We start from the raw sequence: 18,161 nt of genomic DNA on the forward strand, positions 1-18,161 counted from the left end.
ATCATAATATGACAGAGGGATGAGAGAGTGGGGTGGGATGAATTGGGCTCATTTGCAAAGATATATTTCGTTGAAGTGCCAATAATTACTTTGAAAATAAAAGATGTATGTGTATGTAAATGTGTGTGTACGTGTGTGTGTGTGTGTGTAAAATAGGGCATATTAATTTTGCAAGGAAAAGTTTCTTAGAAGTGCCAATGATTCCTTTGAAAACATTTCCAAAGAAATATATTGGTGAGTGCATGTGTGTATCTGGTTTTGTGTGTGTGTGCGTGTGTTTGTATGTGTGTGTGTGTGTATGTGTAGCTCATTGATTTTTTTTTACCGTTCTCTGTCATGTAAGTGTTGCTGTGTTTCAATTTGTCTATTTTCCATAGGTTTGTACATAACTTTTAATTTCTTGACAAAAGAGGGTGCTGTGCATCTGGATGATTAATACTAATTAAGAATACTAATTAGTGTGCAACCTTTGGACTTGCCGAGTGGTGAATTCTTGTTCAATGATTTTTTATCTCCCATCAGACAAAAATTCACGTGGTTACCAGATGTGGGTCACGAAAATGATAAACTAGAAGTATTTCCACTGCTTGGCCCATGGTCTATATATGATTCAAATAAAGGGTGATACATGTTTTGGATAACTATGACCTTTCATATATGCTTCAAATAAAGGGTAATACATGTTTTGGATAACTATGACCTTTCATATATGCTTCAAATAAAGGGTAATACATGTTTTGGATAACTATGACCTTTCATATATGCTTCAAGGAAAGGGTAATACATGTTTTGGATAACTAAGACCTTTCATATATGCTTCAAGAAAACGGTAATACATGTTTTGGATAACTATGACCTTTCATATATGCTTCAAGGAAAGGGTAATACATGTTTTGGATAACTAAGACCTTTCATATATGCTTCAAATAAAGGGTAATACATGTTTTGGATAACTATGACCTTTCATATATGATTCAAATAAAGGGTGATACATGTTTTGGATAACTATGACCTTTCATATATGCTTCAAGGAAAGGGTAATACATGTTTTGGATAACTAAGACCTTTCATATATGCTTCAAATAAAGGGTGATACATGTTTTGGATAACTATGACCTTTCATATATGCTTCAAATAAAGGGTAATATATGTTTTGGATAACTATGACCTTTCATATATGCTTCAAATAAAGGGTGATATATGTTTTGGATAACTATGACCCTTCATATATGCTTCAAGGAAAGGGTAATGCATGTTTTGGATAACTATGACCTTTCATATATGCTTCAAATAAAGGGTGATACATGTTTTGGATAACTATGACCTTGAAGGAACTGCGCTCCAACGCGAGTCGAAAGAATTGACGCGACCCAAGACGGAATTCGTCCGAGTTGCTTTATTGAAACAAAACAGCTCAGGTATTCTCTCAAGCCCGTTTATCGGGCAGCAATATATATACACATTTATGTCGGGAAGTTTGCCCGGCAAAAGCTATACCGGGCATGCCCGGGTGTCAAGGGCGAGCCTTGGAAAGGCGAGTCTGGACCTGCCCGGGCGTGTTTGGCTGCGGCCTGGCAAGTCGACGCTGGGCGTGCCCGGGCGCTCTGGGCGAGCCCTGGAAAGGCGATAGCGGGCATGCCCGGACGGTCTGGGCGAGCCCTAGAAAGGCGATAGCGGGCATGCCCGGACGCTCTGGGCGAGCCCTGAAAAGGCGATAGCGGGCATGCCCGGATGCTCTGGGCGAGCCCTGGAAAGGCGAGAGCGGGCATGCCCGGGAGAGGCGCGTCTGGCCGTGTTCTGGCCGGTGCAAGGCGATTGTGTGCATCCAGCAGTAACCGCTACACACGCCCCTCCAGAATCGACCTGCACCAGCAGGGTCAATTTAAGGGGGGTCCGGATGACCCGGCCGAAGCGACCCCTGGAGGGTCGTGGGGAGGGGTCCGACGTGGTGGTGGGTGGTCGAGCGGGGGGAACTGTGGACGGGGGGCGGCCTCACCGCGGAGGAAGGGCCAACCGTGGTGGTCGGTCGACGTCCATGTGCACCGGTTTGAGGCGGTCCACAGAAATCCGGTCCGGCCGGCCGCCGAAGTCGACGATGAAAGACTTGTCGCCCCGTCGCAGGACCCGGAAGGGCCCGTCGTACGGCGGCCGGAGTGGCCCCCGGTGCGCGTCATGACGCACAAAGACGTACTCCGCTGTGCGAAGCGCCGGGGGGACGTAGGACTGGGGGCCACCGTGGCGGGACGTCGGCACGGGGGCAAATCGTCGGGCGGCCTCCTGGAGGTCCGAGCGCTGGCGAGCGGCGGACCAGGGACGGGTAGCGTTGGGCACGAATTTGCCCGGGACGCGGAGCGGCTGGCCGTAGACGAGCTCGGCGGCGGACGCCTGGAGGTCTTCCTTGGGGGCCGTGCAAAGGCCCAAAAGGACCCACGGCAGCCGGTCGGCCCAACCGTCGTCCTGAAGGCCGGCCATGAGTGCGGCCTTCATGGAGCGGTGAAACCGCTCGCACAACCCGTTGGCTTGGGGTGGTAGGCCATGGTGCGCTGCAGCGTGACCCCCAACGAACGGGCGACCGCGCCCCAAAGCTCAGACGTGAACTGTGGGCCGCGGTCGGACGAGATGTCCGCCGGTGCGCCAAAGCGCGCGACCCAGGTGGCGATGAACGCCTGCGCCACGTCGGCGGTGGTGGTAGAGGCGAGGGGCACAGCCTCCGGCCACCTGGTGGTCCTGTCCACCATGGTGAGCAGGTGGGTGAACCCCCGCGAGGGGGCAGGGGATCCACCAGGTCCACGTGGACGTGGTCGAAACGCTGTTCAGGCACGGCGAAAGGTGCCAGTGGGGCCTGGGTGTGGCGGTGGACCTTGACCCGCTGGCAGGCCGTGCAGGCGTTGGCCCAGTCGCGGATGTTTCGTCGAAGGCCGTGCCAGACGAAACGCGCCGACACCAGCTTCTGAGAAGCTTTCCGGCCCGGGTGAGAAAGGCCGTGGATGGAGGCGAAGATGCGGCGCTGCCAGGAAACGGGCACGATGGGGCGAGGCTGGCCCTGGGAGACGTCGCAGAGCAGGACGGTGCCCGCGAAGGGAATGTCGGCCAGGCGGAGGCCCGTGTCCGCCGCACGGAGTGCCTGCACCGAGGCGTCGGTGGTCTGGTCGGCCGCCATGAGCGCGAAGTCCACGCCGAGGTGGACCGCGTTCGCGCTGGCCCGAGAAAGACAGTCGGCCACGGCGTTGTCTTTGCCGGCAACGTGCCGGATGTCCGTGGTGAACTCCGACACGGCGGAGAGGTGGCGCTGCTGGCGGGCCGACCACGGCTCCGTGACCTTAGCCATTGCGTAGACCAATGGCTTGTGGTCGACGAAAGCCGTGAACGGGCGGCCCTCCAGGAGGTGTCGGAAATGGCGAACGGCCAGGAATAGCCCGAGCAGCTCGCGGTCGAACGTGCTGTAGTTTAACTCGTTCGGCCGGAGTTGCCGGCTGAAAAAAGCGAGTGGCTGCCAAACCCCGTCCACCCATTGCTCATGGACGGCGCCCACCGCGTAGTTGGAGGCGTCCGTAGTGAGGGCAATGGGCGCGTTGAGCACCGGGTGAGCCAGCAGCGTTGCGTCGGCGAGGGCCCGTTTGGCGCTGGCGAAGGCCGCGTCCATGGCCGCGGACCAAACAATGTCATGCTTGGCCGGCTTGCCCCGGAGGGCCTCGTAAAGGGGCCGCATGAGCTGAGCAGCGCGGGGAACGAATCGGTGATAAAAATTCACCATGCCGAGGAACTCTTGGAGGGCCTTGATGGAATGGGGACGCGGGAACGTGGTGATGGCCTCGACCTTGGTCGGCAGTGGCACGGCCCCGGTCTTGGTGATGCGGTGGCCCAAAAAGTCAACGGTCGTCGCGCCGAAGTGGCATTTGACCGGGTTGACAATTAAGCCGTGCTCGCTGAGGCGACCGAACAGTGTTCGGAGGTGGAGGAGGTGCTCGGCGCGGGACGTGCTGGCGACGAGGATATCGTCCAGATAGACGAAAAGAAACGGCAGGTCGCGCAGCACGCCGTCCATCAAGCGCTGGAACGCCTGGGCCGCGTTCTTGAGGCCAAACGGCATCCGCAAAAATTCGAACAGGCCGAACGGCGTGATGACGGCCGTCTTCGGGACGTCGGCCGCCCGGACAGGTACCTGGTGGTAGCCCCGTATCAGGTCAATTTTCGAAAAGATGACCCGTCCCGCCAAACGGGCGTAAAAGTCCTGAATGAGGGTGGGTGAATGAGGGTGGGATCGGGTACCTGTCGGGGGTGGTAGCGTCGTTGAGACGGCGGTAGTCGCCACACGGGCGCCATCCACCCCCCGGCTTTGGCACGATGTGCAGTGGCGAGGCCCACGCGCTATCGGAGCGCCGCACGATGCCGAGGTGCTCCAATGCGTCGAACTCGGCCTTCGCCACGGCGAGCTTGGCCAGGTCGAGGCGGCGGGCCCTGGCGTAGACCGGCGGGCCCGTAGTGGGTATGTGGTGCTCGATCCCGTGCTGCACCGCGACGGCCGAAAACGTCGGCCGCGTGAGGGCCGGGAATTCCACGAGCAGGCGAGCGAACTCGTTCGCTGCCGGGAGGGCGCATGCCAGTTCGGTCGGCGCGGAGCTGCTCATCGTGCACGCCAGGGAGCTGAAGGTCTCGGCATTGACAAGGCGACGACGTTTGACGTCGACCAGCAGCCCGTGCGCGCAGACGAAGTCGGCGCCCAGCAAAGCCATGGGGACGCAGGCGGTCACAAAAGTCCATTGAAAACGCTGGCTGCCGAAGCAGAGGGTGACGACGCGTGGGCCGAAAGTGCGTATGGCCGAGCCATTAGCAGCGACCAAAGAGGGGCCGCAAACGGCGTCCCGCCTGTCCTGCTCGGAGGCGGGTATGACGCTCAGTTGGGTGCCGGTGTCACACAGGAAACGCCGCCCAGACGCTTTGTCCCGAATAAACAGCAAGTTGCCCGAGTGGCCGGCGCTCATGGCTGGGAATGAACGCCGGCCCGGCCGTTTCCCGACCTGCCGAAAGTGCACGGGGGCCGGCACGTCCGAGCCTTGTGTCCGAACCTGGCGTGGTAATAACACCACGCACGGTCAGGTGGAGGCCCCGGCCGTCGTGTCGGAAGCGGGCGGTGCGGCGTGGCGGCCGCCAGTTGCACCGGCAGTTCGGCCTCCAACCGCGCAGGGCGCTCGGGCGTCGTGGGCGTCGCCTCGGACGGCGGCGGGCTCCAGGTAACCACGCCGATGTGCTGGCCCGCCGAGGAGATCTTATCGGCTTCCCTGGCGAGGGCGCGGGAATCCGTGATCAACGTGCCAGCCAGGGCGAGGCGTACCGGGTGAGGCAGCTGGCGAAGGAACAGCTCGCGGAACAGAAAATCCGGAGAGTGCTCACCGAGCAACGAGAGCATATCGTCCATGCGCTCTGACGGGCGCGTGTCGCCGAGCTCGGGCAGAGCGAGCAGGCGCCGTGCGCGTTCTGCCGGTGAGAGGGCGAAAGCGTCGAGGAGGAGTCTTCAGCGCGTCGTATTTGTCAGCAGCCGGCGGGTGCTCGAGGAGGCTCAAGGCGCGGGCCGCGGTGGCGGAACCGAGCGCCGCCACAACATGGTGGAAGCGGGTGTCGTCCACGGTGATGCCTCGCAGGGCGAACTGAGAGTCCGCCTGAGCGAACCAAACAGCCGCGTGAGCCTCCCAGAAGGTAGGCAGTTTAAGCGTCACTGCCGTATCCATGTCGGTCGGTCACCAATGAAGGAACTGCGCTCCAACGCGAGTCGAAAGAATTGACGCGACCAAAGACGGAATTCGTCCGAGTTGCTTTATTGAAACAAAACAGCTCAGGTATTCTCTCAAGCCCGTTTATCGGGCAGCAATATATATACACATTTATGTCGGGAAGTTTGCCCGGCAAAAGCTATACCGGGCATGCCCGGGTGTCAAGGGCGAGCCTTGGAAAGGCGAGTCTGGACCTGCCCGGGCGTGTTTGGCTGCGGCCTGGCAAGTCGAGGCTGGGCGTGCCCGGGCGCTCTGGGCGAGCCCTGGAAAGGCGATAGCGGGCATGCCCGGACGCTCTGGGCGAGCCCTGGAAAGGCGATAGCGGGCATGCCCGGACGCTCTGGGCGAGCCCTGGAAAGGCGAGAGCGGGCATGCCCGGGAAAGACGAGACCAGGCGTGCCCGGGAGGTTCGGGCATGCCCAGGAACAGTGAGTCCGGGCATGCCCGGGAGAGGCGCGTCTGGCCGGTGCAAGGCGATTGTGTGCATCCAGCGGTAACCGCTACAACCTTTAATATATGCTTCAAATAAAGGGTAATACATGTTTTGGATAACTATGACCTTTCATATATGCTTCAAATAAAGGGTGATACATGTTTTGGATAACTACGACCTTTCATATATGCTTCAAATAAAGGGTAATACATGTTTTGGGTAACTATGACCTTTCCTATATGCTTCAAATAAAGGGTGATACATGTTTTGGATAACTACGACCTTTCATATATGCTTCAAATAAAGGGTAATACATGTTTTGGATAACTATGACCTTTCATTTATGCTTCAAATAAAGGGTAATACATGTTTTGGATAACTATGACCTTTCATATATGCTTCAAATAAAGGGTAATACATGTTTTGGATAACGATGACCTTTCATATATGCTTCAAATAAAGGGTAATACATGTTTTGGATAACGATGATCTTTCATATATGCTTCAAATAAAGGGTAATACATGTTTTGGATAACGATGACCTTTCATATATGCTTCAAATAAAGGGTAATACATGTTTTGGATAACGATGACCTTTCATATATGCTTCAAGTAAAGGGTAATACATGTTTTGGATAACGATGACCTTTCATATATGCTTCAAATAAAGGGTAATACATGTTTTGGATAACTACGACCTTTCATATATGCTTCAAATAAAGGGTAATACATGTTTTGGATAACGATGACCTTTCATATATGCTTCAAATAAAGGGTAATACATGTTTTGGATAACTACGACCTTTCATATATGCTTCAAATAAAGGGTAATGCATGTTTTGGACAACGATTACCTTTCATAAATGCTTCAAATAAAGGGTAATACATGTTTTGGATAACTATGATCTTTCATATATGCTTCAAATAAAGGGTAATACATGTTTTGGATAACTATGACCTTTCATATATGCTTCAAATAAAGGGTAATACATGTTTTGGATAACTATGCCCTTTCATATATGCTTCAAATAAAGGGTAATACATGTTTTGGATAACTATGACCTTTCATATATGCTTCAAATAAAGGGTAATACATGTTTTGGATAACTATGACCTTTCATATATGCTTCAAATAAAGGGTAATACATGTTTTGGATAACTATGATCTGTCATATATGCTTCAAATAAAGGGTAATACATGTTTTGGATAACTATGATCTGTCATATATGCTTCAAATAAAGGGTAATACATGTTTTGGATAACTATGACCTTTCATATATGCTTCAAATAAAGGGTAATACATGTTTTGGATAACTATGATCTTTCATATATGCTTCAAATAAAGGATAATACATGTTTTGGATAACTATGACCTTTCATATATGCTTCAAATAAAGGATAATACATGTTTTCGATAACTATGACCTTTCATATATGCTTCGAATAAAGGGTAATACATGTTTTGGGTAACTATGACCTTTCATATATGCTTCAAATGAAGGGTAATACATGTTTTGGGTAACTATGACCTTTCATATATGCTTCAAATAAAGGGTAATACATGTTTTGGATAACTATGACCTTTCATATATGCTTCAAATAAAGGGTAATACATGTTTTGGGTAACTATGACCTTTCATATATGCTTCAAATGAAGGGTAATACATGTTTTGGGTAACTATGACCTTTCATATATGCTTCAAATAAAGGGTAATACATGTTTTGGATAACTATGACCTTTCATATATGCTTCAAATAAAGGGTAATACATGTTTTGGATAACTATGATCTTTCATATATGCTTCAAATAAAGGATAATACATGTTTTGGATAACTATGACCTTTCATATATGCTTCAAATAAAGGATAATACATGTTTTCGATAACTATGACCTTTCATATATGCTTCAAGAAAAGGGTAATACATGTTTTGGATAACTATGACCTTTCATATATGCTTGAAATAAAGGATAATACATGTTTTCGATAACTATGACCCTTCATATATGCTTCAAATAAAGGGTAATACATGTTTTCGATAACTATGACCCTTCATATATGCTTCAAATAAAGGGTAATACATGTTTTCGATAACTATGACCCTTCATATATGCTTCAAATAAAGGGTAATACATGTTTTAGATAACTATGACCCTTCATATATGCTTCAAATAAAGGGTAATACATGTTTTCGATAACTATGACCTTTCATATATGCTTCAAATAAAGGGTAATACATGTTTTCGATAACTATGACCCTTCATATATGCTTCAAATAAAGGGTAATACATGTTTTCGATAACTATGACCTTTCATATATGCTTCAAATAAAGGGTAATACATGTTTTCGATAACTATGACCCTTCATATATGCTTCAAATAAAAGGTAATACATGTTTTCGATAACTATGAAGAATGATTATTCTCTCCCCTCTTGATAATTTAAAAAGCACTTTTTATATTGATTTTTTTTTTCAGATGTCGACTGCTTCAGGTGTGTAGTTCATGCAGTGCAGGTGGACGACAGGTGTGAGGATGATGGTGATTTGTGAAGAACAGCATCGACCTGCCCAGCCGACCTGCTTTCAAATTACAATTCAAATTTCAATTATCAAATTTAAATTCTTATTTTTTCACACAAACACAAAAAAACAACTACAAAATAAATTTCACAAACAAAATCTCCGTGTCCTATTTTTATTGATTTCTGAATGTTAAACCATAAAGTTATGAAACAAAAAACGTTATGTAAATGTCCCTGCAATGGCGTTATAAAACGTTGCTCCAAAGTTATAGTAACTTTACTGCAACGTCATGATAAAGTAAAACTTTGTGGAAACGTCAGCAAAACCCAACATTTCAATGGTCTTAGGACGTTAGAGCAAAACGTGGCAACAACGAAAGTGAAACGTTGTGGCAACGCAAAAATGTTAGCCGGGAGAATGCCGGGGTTTGATAACATGAATGCAGAAGCCAACTTTGGAGGGGCGGGGGTGGCTTAACGGGGGTAGAAAAGATCATGGTTTTAGATGGAGGATGATCTGACATGGTGGTGAACAGCTGTCCTGAAGACCTGGAGGGAAGAATTAGATAGAGCAGAATGATGAAGCTGGTTCTACAGATGAAGAAAAAAAAGGAACAAATGAGTGGAGGTCAGCAGTGATCCTGGATTTAGGTCGTTTCACCAGAAAGGGGTTGATGGTAGACCAGTGAGCCCTGCAGAGCCTGGGGGGCCAAGGGGGGGGGGGGCATCGAAAGAGCAGAGGGTGCAAGAACATTAAACTAGGCGGTGGAAGACAGAGAGACCACGGAGCTGTCTGCAATGAGAAACTGCAAGACCCACAGACTCAGCTTCATCACGGGAGATTCCTATGATCTTGAAGGCCTTGGTTTCCAAAGAATCAAGCTGAGCATGGTAATCTCTTTGTTCTCGGTGAATATATCTTTGTTCTTACTTTATCTGAGTCTCCAAGTCTTGTAATACCAAACTCCACATTAAAAAAATCCATATATCTGCTGGGTTATCGCTCCCTTTTAATAACTTGGAGAACCCCTATCATACCCACATGTAATCGTCTCATCATGGTAAACAGCCCCACATGGTGTCTCTCCTTGTAGCTTATAGCCTGCCAACCCCCCTGGAGGGTAGTGTTTGCCCAACACTGAACCATGTGCTGTGTGTGTGTGTGTGTGTATTCTTACGTGCTCCTCCCCGACCCCCTGGTCACGGTGTACCTTCGAGCCCCGAGAGGAGTCACGGCAGAAAAATGTGTTATTCTGTATGTCAAAGATCAATGGAGAAGCCACCCCAATTGTTACTCACAAACAAATATTGTATTAAGATCACACAAGAATAACAGTACAACAATAATAGTAATCAAAAGTACAATCAATATGACCTATGATGGTACCATCAGTTTTGTGATACATAACTCACTGTGCTCCAAGTGAGTGAAACAAGAACATCCCCAATGTCTCTTATTCCCGGCTTCAAGCCCTAAGTTGATTCGCTCCAGCGATCGCCAGAACGATGTCCAATCGAGACCAGAATCCCGTGCGGATGGCAAGTACAGTCACACAGCCCAAAAGCTGCACAAAGGCGCCATCCAGGCGACTGGGAAATCACACCCTCGGGTATGGACTTTCACGGCTCACAGTCGGCGAACCGCAAATTAATCTTCAGAAGCCACGGTGCACACACACACACCAGATAAGTCTGAAAGCGGCGAAAACGGCTGACGGAGCAAAGAAACCTTGCTCGACGCGCGAGTCAAAATGGCCGACAACCCGTTCTTGAGACGTAGCGGCCCGACGATAATTCTCCTCGGAATCCACCACCAAAAACCTGACACGCAGGTTGATCGGTCACAGCGATGACAACTCTGTCACAGGAATCCCTTTCCCGGGAACCCAAAAGTTCACTCGTGACTCTTGCTCGCCAACGTTCGCTCCAGACCGCAAGTAGCTCGCCTCCTTCTTCCGACTGACTCTCTCCGCCCTCTTTTTTCCTCTTCTTCCTCCTCGTCGTCCGGTTCCCGATCTGGTTTCCTGTTTCTCTTAACATTAACTTTTTTACCTTTTGAAAACAGTTCATGAACAATAAACCTTTTGAACACAATAATAGTACATGGATTCAGAAATATTTACAGTGGATGCAAACCACCACAACGGAAGTGACGAATCCGTAACAGTATACTGTATATATAAACAGTCACGTGAAAAAGTAAGTACACCCCATATAAAGTTTTGACTTTTTCTCAACATATTTCAACATACAGCTATTTGATCTTCATTTCAACAATATTGATAGATAAAGGTGATATAATATAACAAATATCATGAAACATTTACATTTTGTAGTCCATTGTATAATTTAAATAAACATAAATGCAAATTTCGCATGTGGAAAAAGTAAGTACACCCCATGAAATGTTTTTAAAAATCTTTTTAACAGATGTGGACATATCAATATTTGATCTTCAATCTTCATTTAAACAGTATCTATAGATAAAGGTGATCTAATTGAACAAAAAACAATGAGAAATTGACTTTGCATTATTTATTGAACAAAAAATTGTTGCACAGCATGCACAGCTCGTTTCAAATTCCCCCACAACATCTCGATGGGATTTAGATCTGGGCTTTGACTTGGCCATTCCAGAACCATACATTTCATTCTTTTCAGCCATTCCTTGGTGGATTTACTGGTATGTTTAGGGTCATTGTCATGTTGCAAGGTCCACCTTCGGTTGACCTTCAACTTTCTGACAGATGGCCTCACATTATCCTCAAGTACCCTCTGGTACAATGAAGAATTCATAGTGGATTCTATGATGTTGATCTGCCCAGGCCCTGATGCAGCAAAGCTGCCCCAAACCATAATATTTCCACCACCATGCTTTACAGTTGGTATCAGGTTCTTATGGTCAAATGCTGTCTTTGGTTTTCGCCAAACATGTCTTCTAGTACTGAGGCCAAATAGCTCTACCTTTGACTCATCAGTCCAGAGCACATTGTTCCAGAAGTGCTGGTCTTTGCCTCGGTGTTCATTGGTGAACTTTAGTCTTGTCCTGATGTTCTTTCTGGACAGCAAAGGTTTCCTCCTGGCACACCTCCCATGTAGATAAAATTTGTGCAGCCTCTATCTAATGGTAGACTCGTGCACTTTGATATCAAAAGTGGCAAGAGCTACCTGTCGGTCCCGTGATGACATTCTGGGGTTCTTGGAGACTTCTTTCAGCATCTTGCAGTCTGCTCTCGGGCTGAACTTGCTGGGGCGGCCTGGCCTGAACAAGTTGGCAGTTGTTTGGAATCTTCCCCACTTGTCGATGATCTTCCGGACAGTCGAATGATTATTTCAAATTGTTTGGAGATCTTTTTAAATCCCTTCCCAGACTCGTAGGCATCTATAACCTTCTTTCTGAAGGCCTCAGAGAGCTCTTTTGATCTAGGCATGGTGATGCCGCACACTTCAACAACAAAGAGCAAACCAAACTAAATGTCTGAGATAAGACAGGTTCCTCCAAGATGCTCTCTTAAGATGTTCTAATCATTTGCACCTGAGCTGGTGCACCTGATTCTAATTTTAGGTATTTGAAGTAGTGATAAATGTCGGGGTGTACTTACTTTTTCCACATGCGAAATTTGCATTTATGTTTATTTAAATTATACAATGGACTACAAAATGTAAATGTTTCATGATATTTGTTATATTATATCACGTTTATCTATCAATATTGTTTAAATGAAGATCAAATAGCTGTATGTTGAAATATGTTGAAAAAGTCAAAACTTTACATGGGATGTATTTACTTTTTCACGTGACTGTATACATACAGACTTGGCATTTAATATGGAATTTTTTTTTTTCTTGACTTGGGTTTACTTTCTTAACTCAGTATATCAATCTGGTGAGTTTCTTTTACACTTTGGTGATTTATTTGTTAAAAGAACAATGTCACTGATTGTCTGTCGCAGCAAGAAGTCAACAACAGGATTATATCACAGGTGGCGTGGCAAAATGTACGGACAGGTGCATTTGATTGGCTTCACAGTCGGGTATACAAGGGTTGTTGCGTTCTGTATTAGTGGAAAACAACTGCTGCACGTCTCTAAAAGTTATTGCCGCTTCCTCGAGAGATGGTCCGTCAACTCGACAATGCTGTTTGTCATGGGAGTGGTGGCTTTACGAAATTACGGCATGAAACAGCGTGCTGTTGCTCGGCAGTATGGCATCACTCAAGGTCAGGTGTCAAAGATCCTGAAACGAAATGCTCAGAGGGGTGTCCCTACTCCAATACCGAGGCCAGGACGTCCCCGCAGAACCACAAGGAGGGATGATCGCCAGCTGCACCGGTTAGTCCGCAATGGCCGTATCAAGTCAGCTAATCGGCTTAGGGCTGAGTGGCAGCAACTGACAAATGTGCCTGTATCCAGAAGGCTAGTCAACCAACGACTGGTTCAAGCAGGCTATCGTGCCAGGCATCCCCTGAGAAAGCCACGCCTGACCAGACACCACCACCAGTGCCGATTGCAGTGGGCCAGAGAGCACCGTCAATGGCAGCCACGACACTGGAATTACGTGATCTTCAGTGACGAGTCTAGATTTCTGGTCTATCGTCAAGATGGCCGCGTCCGAGTGCACAGACAAGTGCATGAAGCCTACAACAAAGATTGTATCGTGCCAAGAGTCCAAGCTGGAGGTGGTGGGGTGACCGTTTGGGCTGCTTTTCATGCAGGGGGCAAAACTGACCTGGTTGTTCTGAATGGAAACCTGAACCAGTTCAAGTACAGGGCCATTTTGGAAGAATCATTGCTTCCATTTGCTCGTGCAGCCTTTCGAGGAAACTTTGTCTTCCAAGATGACAATGCACGGCCTCATCGTGCTCGCATGATCCAACACTTTCTTGCTGACCGTGGTGTAGAGCATATGGAGTGGCCTGCCATGTCCCCGGATATGAATTCGATAGAGAACTTGTGGGCACAGAATTAACGCGTCAAATCGACCACTTGGACCAGCAGCCGACCTCTGTGCGTGAATTTCAGCAGGCTATTGTCACTGCATGGCAAGCGATTCCTGTCCAAACCTTGGCAAATCTCGTGAACAGCATGCCTCAACGTGTACGTGCTCTCCTGAATGCTCGTGGGAGTTACACGAAGTACTGAACTGTAATTTTACTGTCCGTAATCCCATTCGTAATTTAACTTTTGTTTTTGTTAAAAATGTTTTTGGCTAATGTGCAATATAAAGAGATACTTCTGGAAAACGTACAGAAGTTTTACACAGTACTGTCCATGAATTGAGTTCGATATCAGTTTACATCACTTTCAAGGATCAATTTATTTGTTTCGAAATGTCAAATGTGGTTTTTGTTTCTTTTAAAGGTTACATTAACAAAATCAAGAATAATTTCAACATAATTCCAATGAACTTTTGGTTCTAAGACATCTTGAAAAGTAAGTTCACCTCCACAAAAAAAAATTCCATAATAAATGCCAAGTCTGTATATATATATATATATACAAGTAATATATATGTACATAAATCCCTACGACTTTGATCCTAATGGTCCCAATCTTGTGGGGTTGCCAAAGGAAAGTTTTTGGCCCAAGTCATTCAGGAAGTGGCTGAACAGGACTTGCATTCAACTAAACGTAGCAGGAATGTAAAATCTATTCAGGGTGCTGGCGATAATTCGCCAACTCACTAAAGACACTGTGGGATCCGAAACACAGTGCCTACAGCAAGTCTACACCCCTTTCACCTTTTGTTTCTTTATAGCCTGGAATCAAATAGCATTAAATCAGACTTTTTCCACCTTTATTTACACATCGTAACCCAAAACTTTCAAGTGAAGAACAAATTCTACAAATTCAGAAAATTAATTAAATATACAAAACTAAAATATCTTGGTTGGATAGGTGTCCACCCTCCTGAGTTAATACTTGGTGGAAACACCTTTGACAGCAATTACAGCTGTGAGTCTGTTGGTATAGGCATCTACCAACGTTGCACACCTTGATTGAGCAATATTTGCCCACTTTTCTGTACAAAACTGTTCAAGCTCAGTCAAGTTGTGTAGGGAGCGTTGGACAGCAATCTTGAAGTCATGCCACAGAATTTCGATCGGATTTAGGTCGGGGCTCTAACTGGGCCACTCAAGGACATTTATCTTTTTGTTCCATAGCCACTCCAGTGGAGCTTTGGCTGTGTGCTTCAGGTCGTCATGCTGAAAGGTGAACTTCCTTCCCAATTTAAACTTTCTTGCAGAGGGCAGCTGTTTTTCCTCTGGGATTATTCTGTATTTTGCTCCATCCATTTTCCCTTCTATCCTGACAAGTGCCCCAGTCTCTGCTGATGAGAAACATCACCATAACATGATGCTGCCACCACCATGCTTCACAGTAGGGATGGTGTTCTTTGGGTGATGTGCCGTGTTGGGTTTGCGCCAAACGTAACGTTCTGCATTTAGGCCAAAAGGTTATATCTTGGTTTCGTCAGACCACAAAACTTTTTGCCACATGGATTCAGAATCTCGGCAGTTTTTATTTTTATATTTTTTTGCATACCTCAAACGGGACTCAAGATGGCCTTTTTGAGTAACGGTTTCCTTCTTGCCACCTTAACATGCGAGCCAGACTTGTAGAGTGCTTGGGATATTGTTGTCATATACACACAGTTACCAGTCTTTGCCATAAAGGCCTGTAGCTCTTTCAAAGTTGCCATTGGCCTCTCCGATCAGTCTCCTCCTTGCTTGGTCATCGAGTTTGGAGGGACGGCCTGATCTCGGCAGGGTCTTTATGGTACCATACGCCTCGCACTTCTTAATGATTGGCTTGATTGTGCTCCAAGGGATGTTCAAGGCCTTTGAAATATTTTTATTTCCATGCCCTGATCTGTGCCTTTCCACAACTTTATCCCAGAGGTCTTTTGAAAGTTCCTTGGTGCTCACGGTTGAGTCTTTAAGGTGAATGCCCCAATGGAATCTCCCGAATAATGAAACCTTTGCCTGATTACAGTTCATTTGTTTACACAACCACCAATGCTGTTCGTAGTTTCTTTTAAATCCCCATCTTGGTTTTCCATTTGCTGAAAGACCACATCAATTCCACAGGTCTTGAGACTGGAACCAAGACGCCTTCTGTCGGTGAGTTCTGGAATCGGCAAACATGTCGCACTGGTTGTGCTTCAATCCATGAAAAAAGATGAGCTTTGGTTGCTCCTAAACTGGTGCTGAGAACGTGGTTCAGGAGAGCGAAGTGTATTTTGAAAACTTTCAAAAGATCAATTTTCGATTGGTTTAAATATGGTCTAAACGGAATCTGGTACAGTACTCCATTTATAGGAGAGCCTGGTATTGGCTTAGCGGTTTGGGTGCCGGCTTGGGACCCTGGGTTCAAATCCCGGTCGATCGCTGAATTAACGCCAGGGGGGGTTGACCCAGCCTGTCATCCTTCCGAGGTCCGCAAATTGAGTACCAGTACACTGGTAATTCCCTGTGTGTCGCAAGAGGCGACAAACAGGGTTGACGGCAGGAAGGGAATCCGGCCGTAAAACATTGCTTCAAAAAGGGGACCATGGTGCCCGAAAAAGGCCAACACCTGCTCTGCGGGGAAAAATGGCCTCCAAAGGTAGTTCTTTCTTCTACTCCATTTATAGGAGTCGTCGATATCAACAACTATACTAAGCTATATGTAAAGCGTTATTACAATATAGATTTACTGTGCAGGACAATATCACAATCCAAAGGGGCGGGCCATCCGACAATATGTCCAATGAGACATGAAGATGCTTACTAGCCCGTCCCATGTGCAGCACGAGACCGGTGTTTGCAATCACTTCTGTGTGTATGTGTGGCTGGGCAGCAATTTTTTTTTTACTATTTGAGCTCTTGTCATGGAATTTAACCAAAGCTTTTTGATGATAAAATTATTAACTTGTCTTCTCCGTATTCTCAAAAGGTTAAAAGTCAGCATCACCTAACAATCAATTTTCATCCAATTGACCTGAAATAAAAATTTACCATTTGAGATTTGTCATCAAATTTTCAACAAAGCTTTATCATGCGAATATGGAGAAGACAAATTAATAATTTGATAAAAAGGTCAAAATCACATAAAATCGTCAATTTTCATTCAATTGACCTGAAATTTGAAGAATTTGCATATTGGGTCACTGAATTGGTTCACAAATCAAAAGCTACAAGTGGAATGTTTTTTAAGATCAAAAAATCCAAAGTCTAGGCTGCACAAAATCATCAATATTTACATTTTGCAATTTTTAAAACCGGTCGTTATTTTGAGCATATAAAAGAAGAAGAAGACGTCTGAATACGGGCTTTGCATTTTCAGATGTTTTCCAGTTTTACAATTGTATTTAATTGTCGGAAGGATGTTCACTCTGCAGTATTTATAACTATTATCATCAATACAACACATATACAAGATGGAGAATTTTACAATGCAGCAACTCACTGGGATATACAACAAGATCAAAGCAGTTCTCCAACAGTTGAGCTTGTAGGCCTTCCGGTGTACCTTAGGCCACGGGCTTGACGAGCAAACTCAAAATAATGCGATTAAGGCTGTCCGAGCACAAGAGTCGAGCCCTTGCTCGTAGGTAGCCTGCAAATTCTGCGAATGTTATTTGAAACCATTTTCTGTGGTTGCAGATGTTATAGTCAGGTTCACTGTTTTTTCGTTCAACATTTTGGAGATTAGCAAAACTATACATTTTTGGAATATTCAGAGCAAGAGGAATCCAAAATTTAATGTTGGCATTTGCGTAGACACCTGCATGGCCGCCATTTTGGATTTTCAAAATGTCCGCCATAAAATACATAATTTGCGCTATCTCGGCTTCTAGTCAACAGAGAATCTTATTTAAATATGCTAATCCTATGTTTTCTGGGTCAAGAAAACCATTGGTGGGATCATTACACTTCTAATCCGAACACTTGCTTCACTTTTAGGACTTTCCAGATGACACTCAGGACAGTGATGATGATCTGTAAAAGCATATTCCTGAACGATCCTGTGTATAGGACTTACAGTTCAATCTGATACTACCAAGGCTGCTTTCTTGCTTTATAAACCTCTACCTATAACTTCAAAGGACTTGCAATATCATGTATTATGTAATACAGTTATATCACAAATATAAAGACAATGGTGAAGGAGCTGCGCTCCAACGCGAGTCGAAAGAATTGACGCGACCAAAGACGGAATTCGTCCGAGTTGCTTTATTGAAACAAAACAGCTCAGGTATTCTGAAAAGCCCGTTTATCGGGCAGCAATATATATACACATTTATGCCCGGGCGTTTGCCCGGGAAAACCGAGACCGGGCATGCCCGGGTGTCAAGGGCGAGTCCTGGAAAGGCGAGTCTGGACATGCCCGGGCGTCCTGGACGCGGCCTGGCAAGTCGAGGCTGGGCATGCCCGAGTGCTCTGGGCGAGCC

General features: G+C 46.5%; 1 protein-coding gene across 2 annotated transcripts in view; it reads left to right on the top strand.

Moving 5' to 3' along the window:
* Nucleotides 1–8,877, top strand: part of LOC137419524 (uncharacterized) — a 31,024-nt gene extending 22,147 nt beyond the window's left edge. For both annotated transcript variants that reach the window (XM_078769903.1, XM_078769904.1), the window contains exon 4: nt 8,681–8,877. In XM_078769903.1, coding sequence (XP_078626029.1) covers nt 8,681–8,735 — 55 coding nt within the window. In that variant the 3' untranslated portion in view covers nt 8,736–8,877. The remainder of the gene's footprint in view (nt 1–8,680) is intronic.
* Nucleotides 8,878–18,161: the final 9,284 nt, after the last annotated feature.

The sequence above is a fragment of the Myxine glutinosa genome, chromosome 1 (assembly GCF_964187855.1).
Source record: "Myxine glutinosa chromosome 1, kmMyxGlut1.1, whole genome shotgun sequence".
In the NCBI taxonomy this organism is placed as follows: domain Eukaryota; kingdom Metazoa; phylum Chordata; class Myxini; order Myxiniformes; family Myxinidae; genus Myxine; species Myxine glutinosa.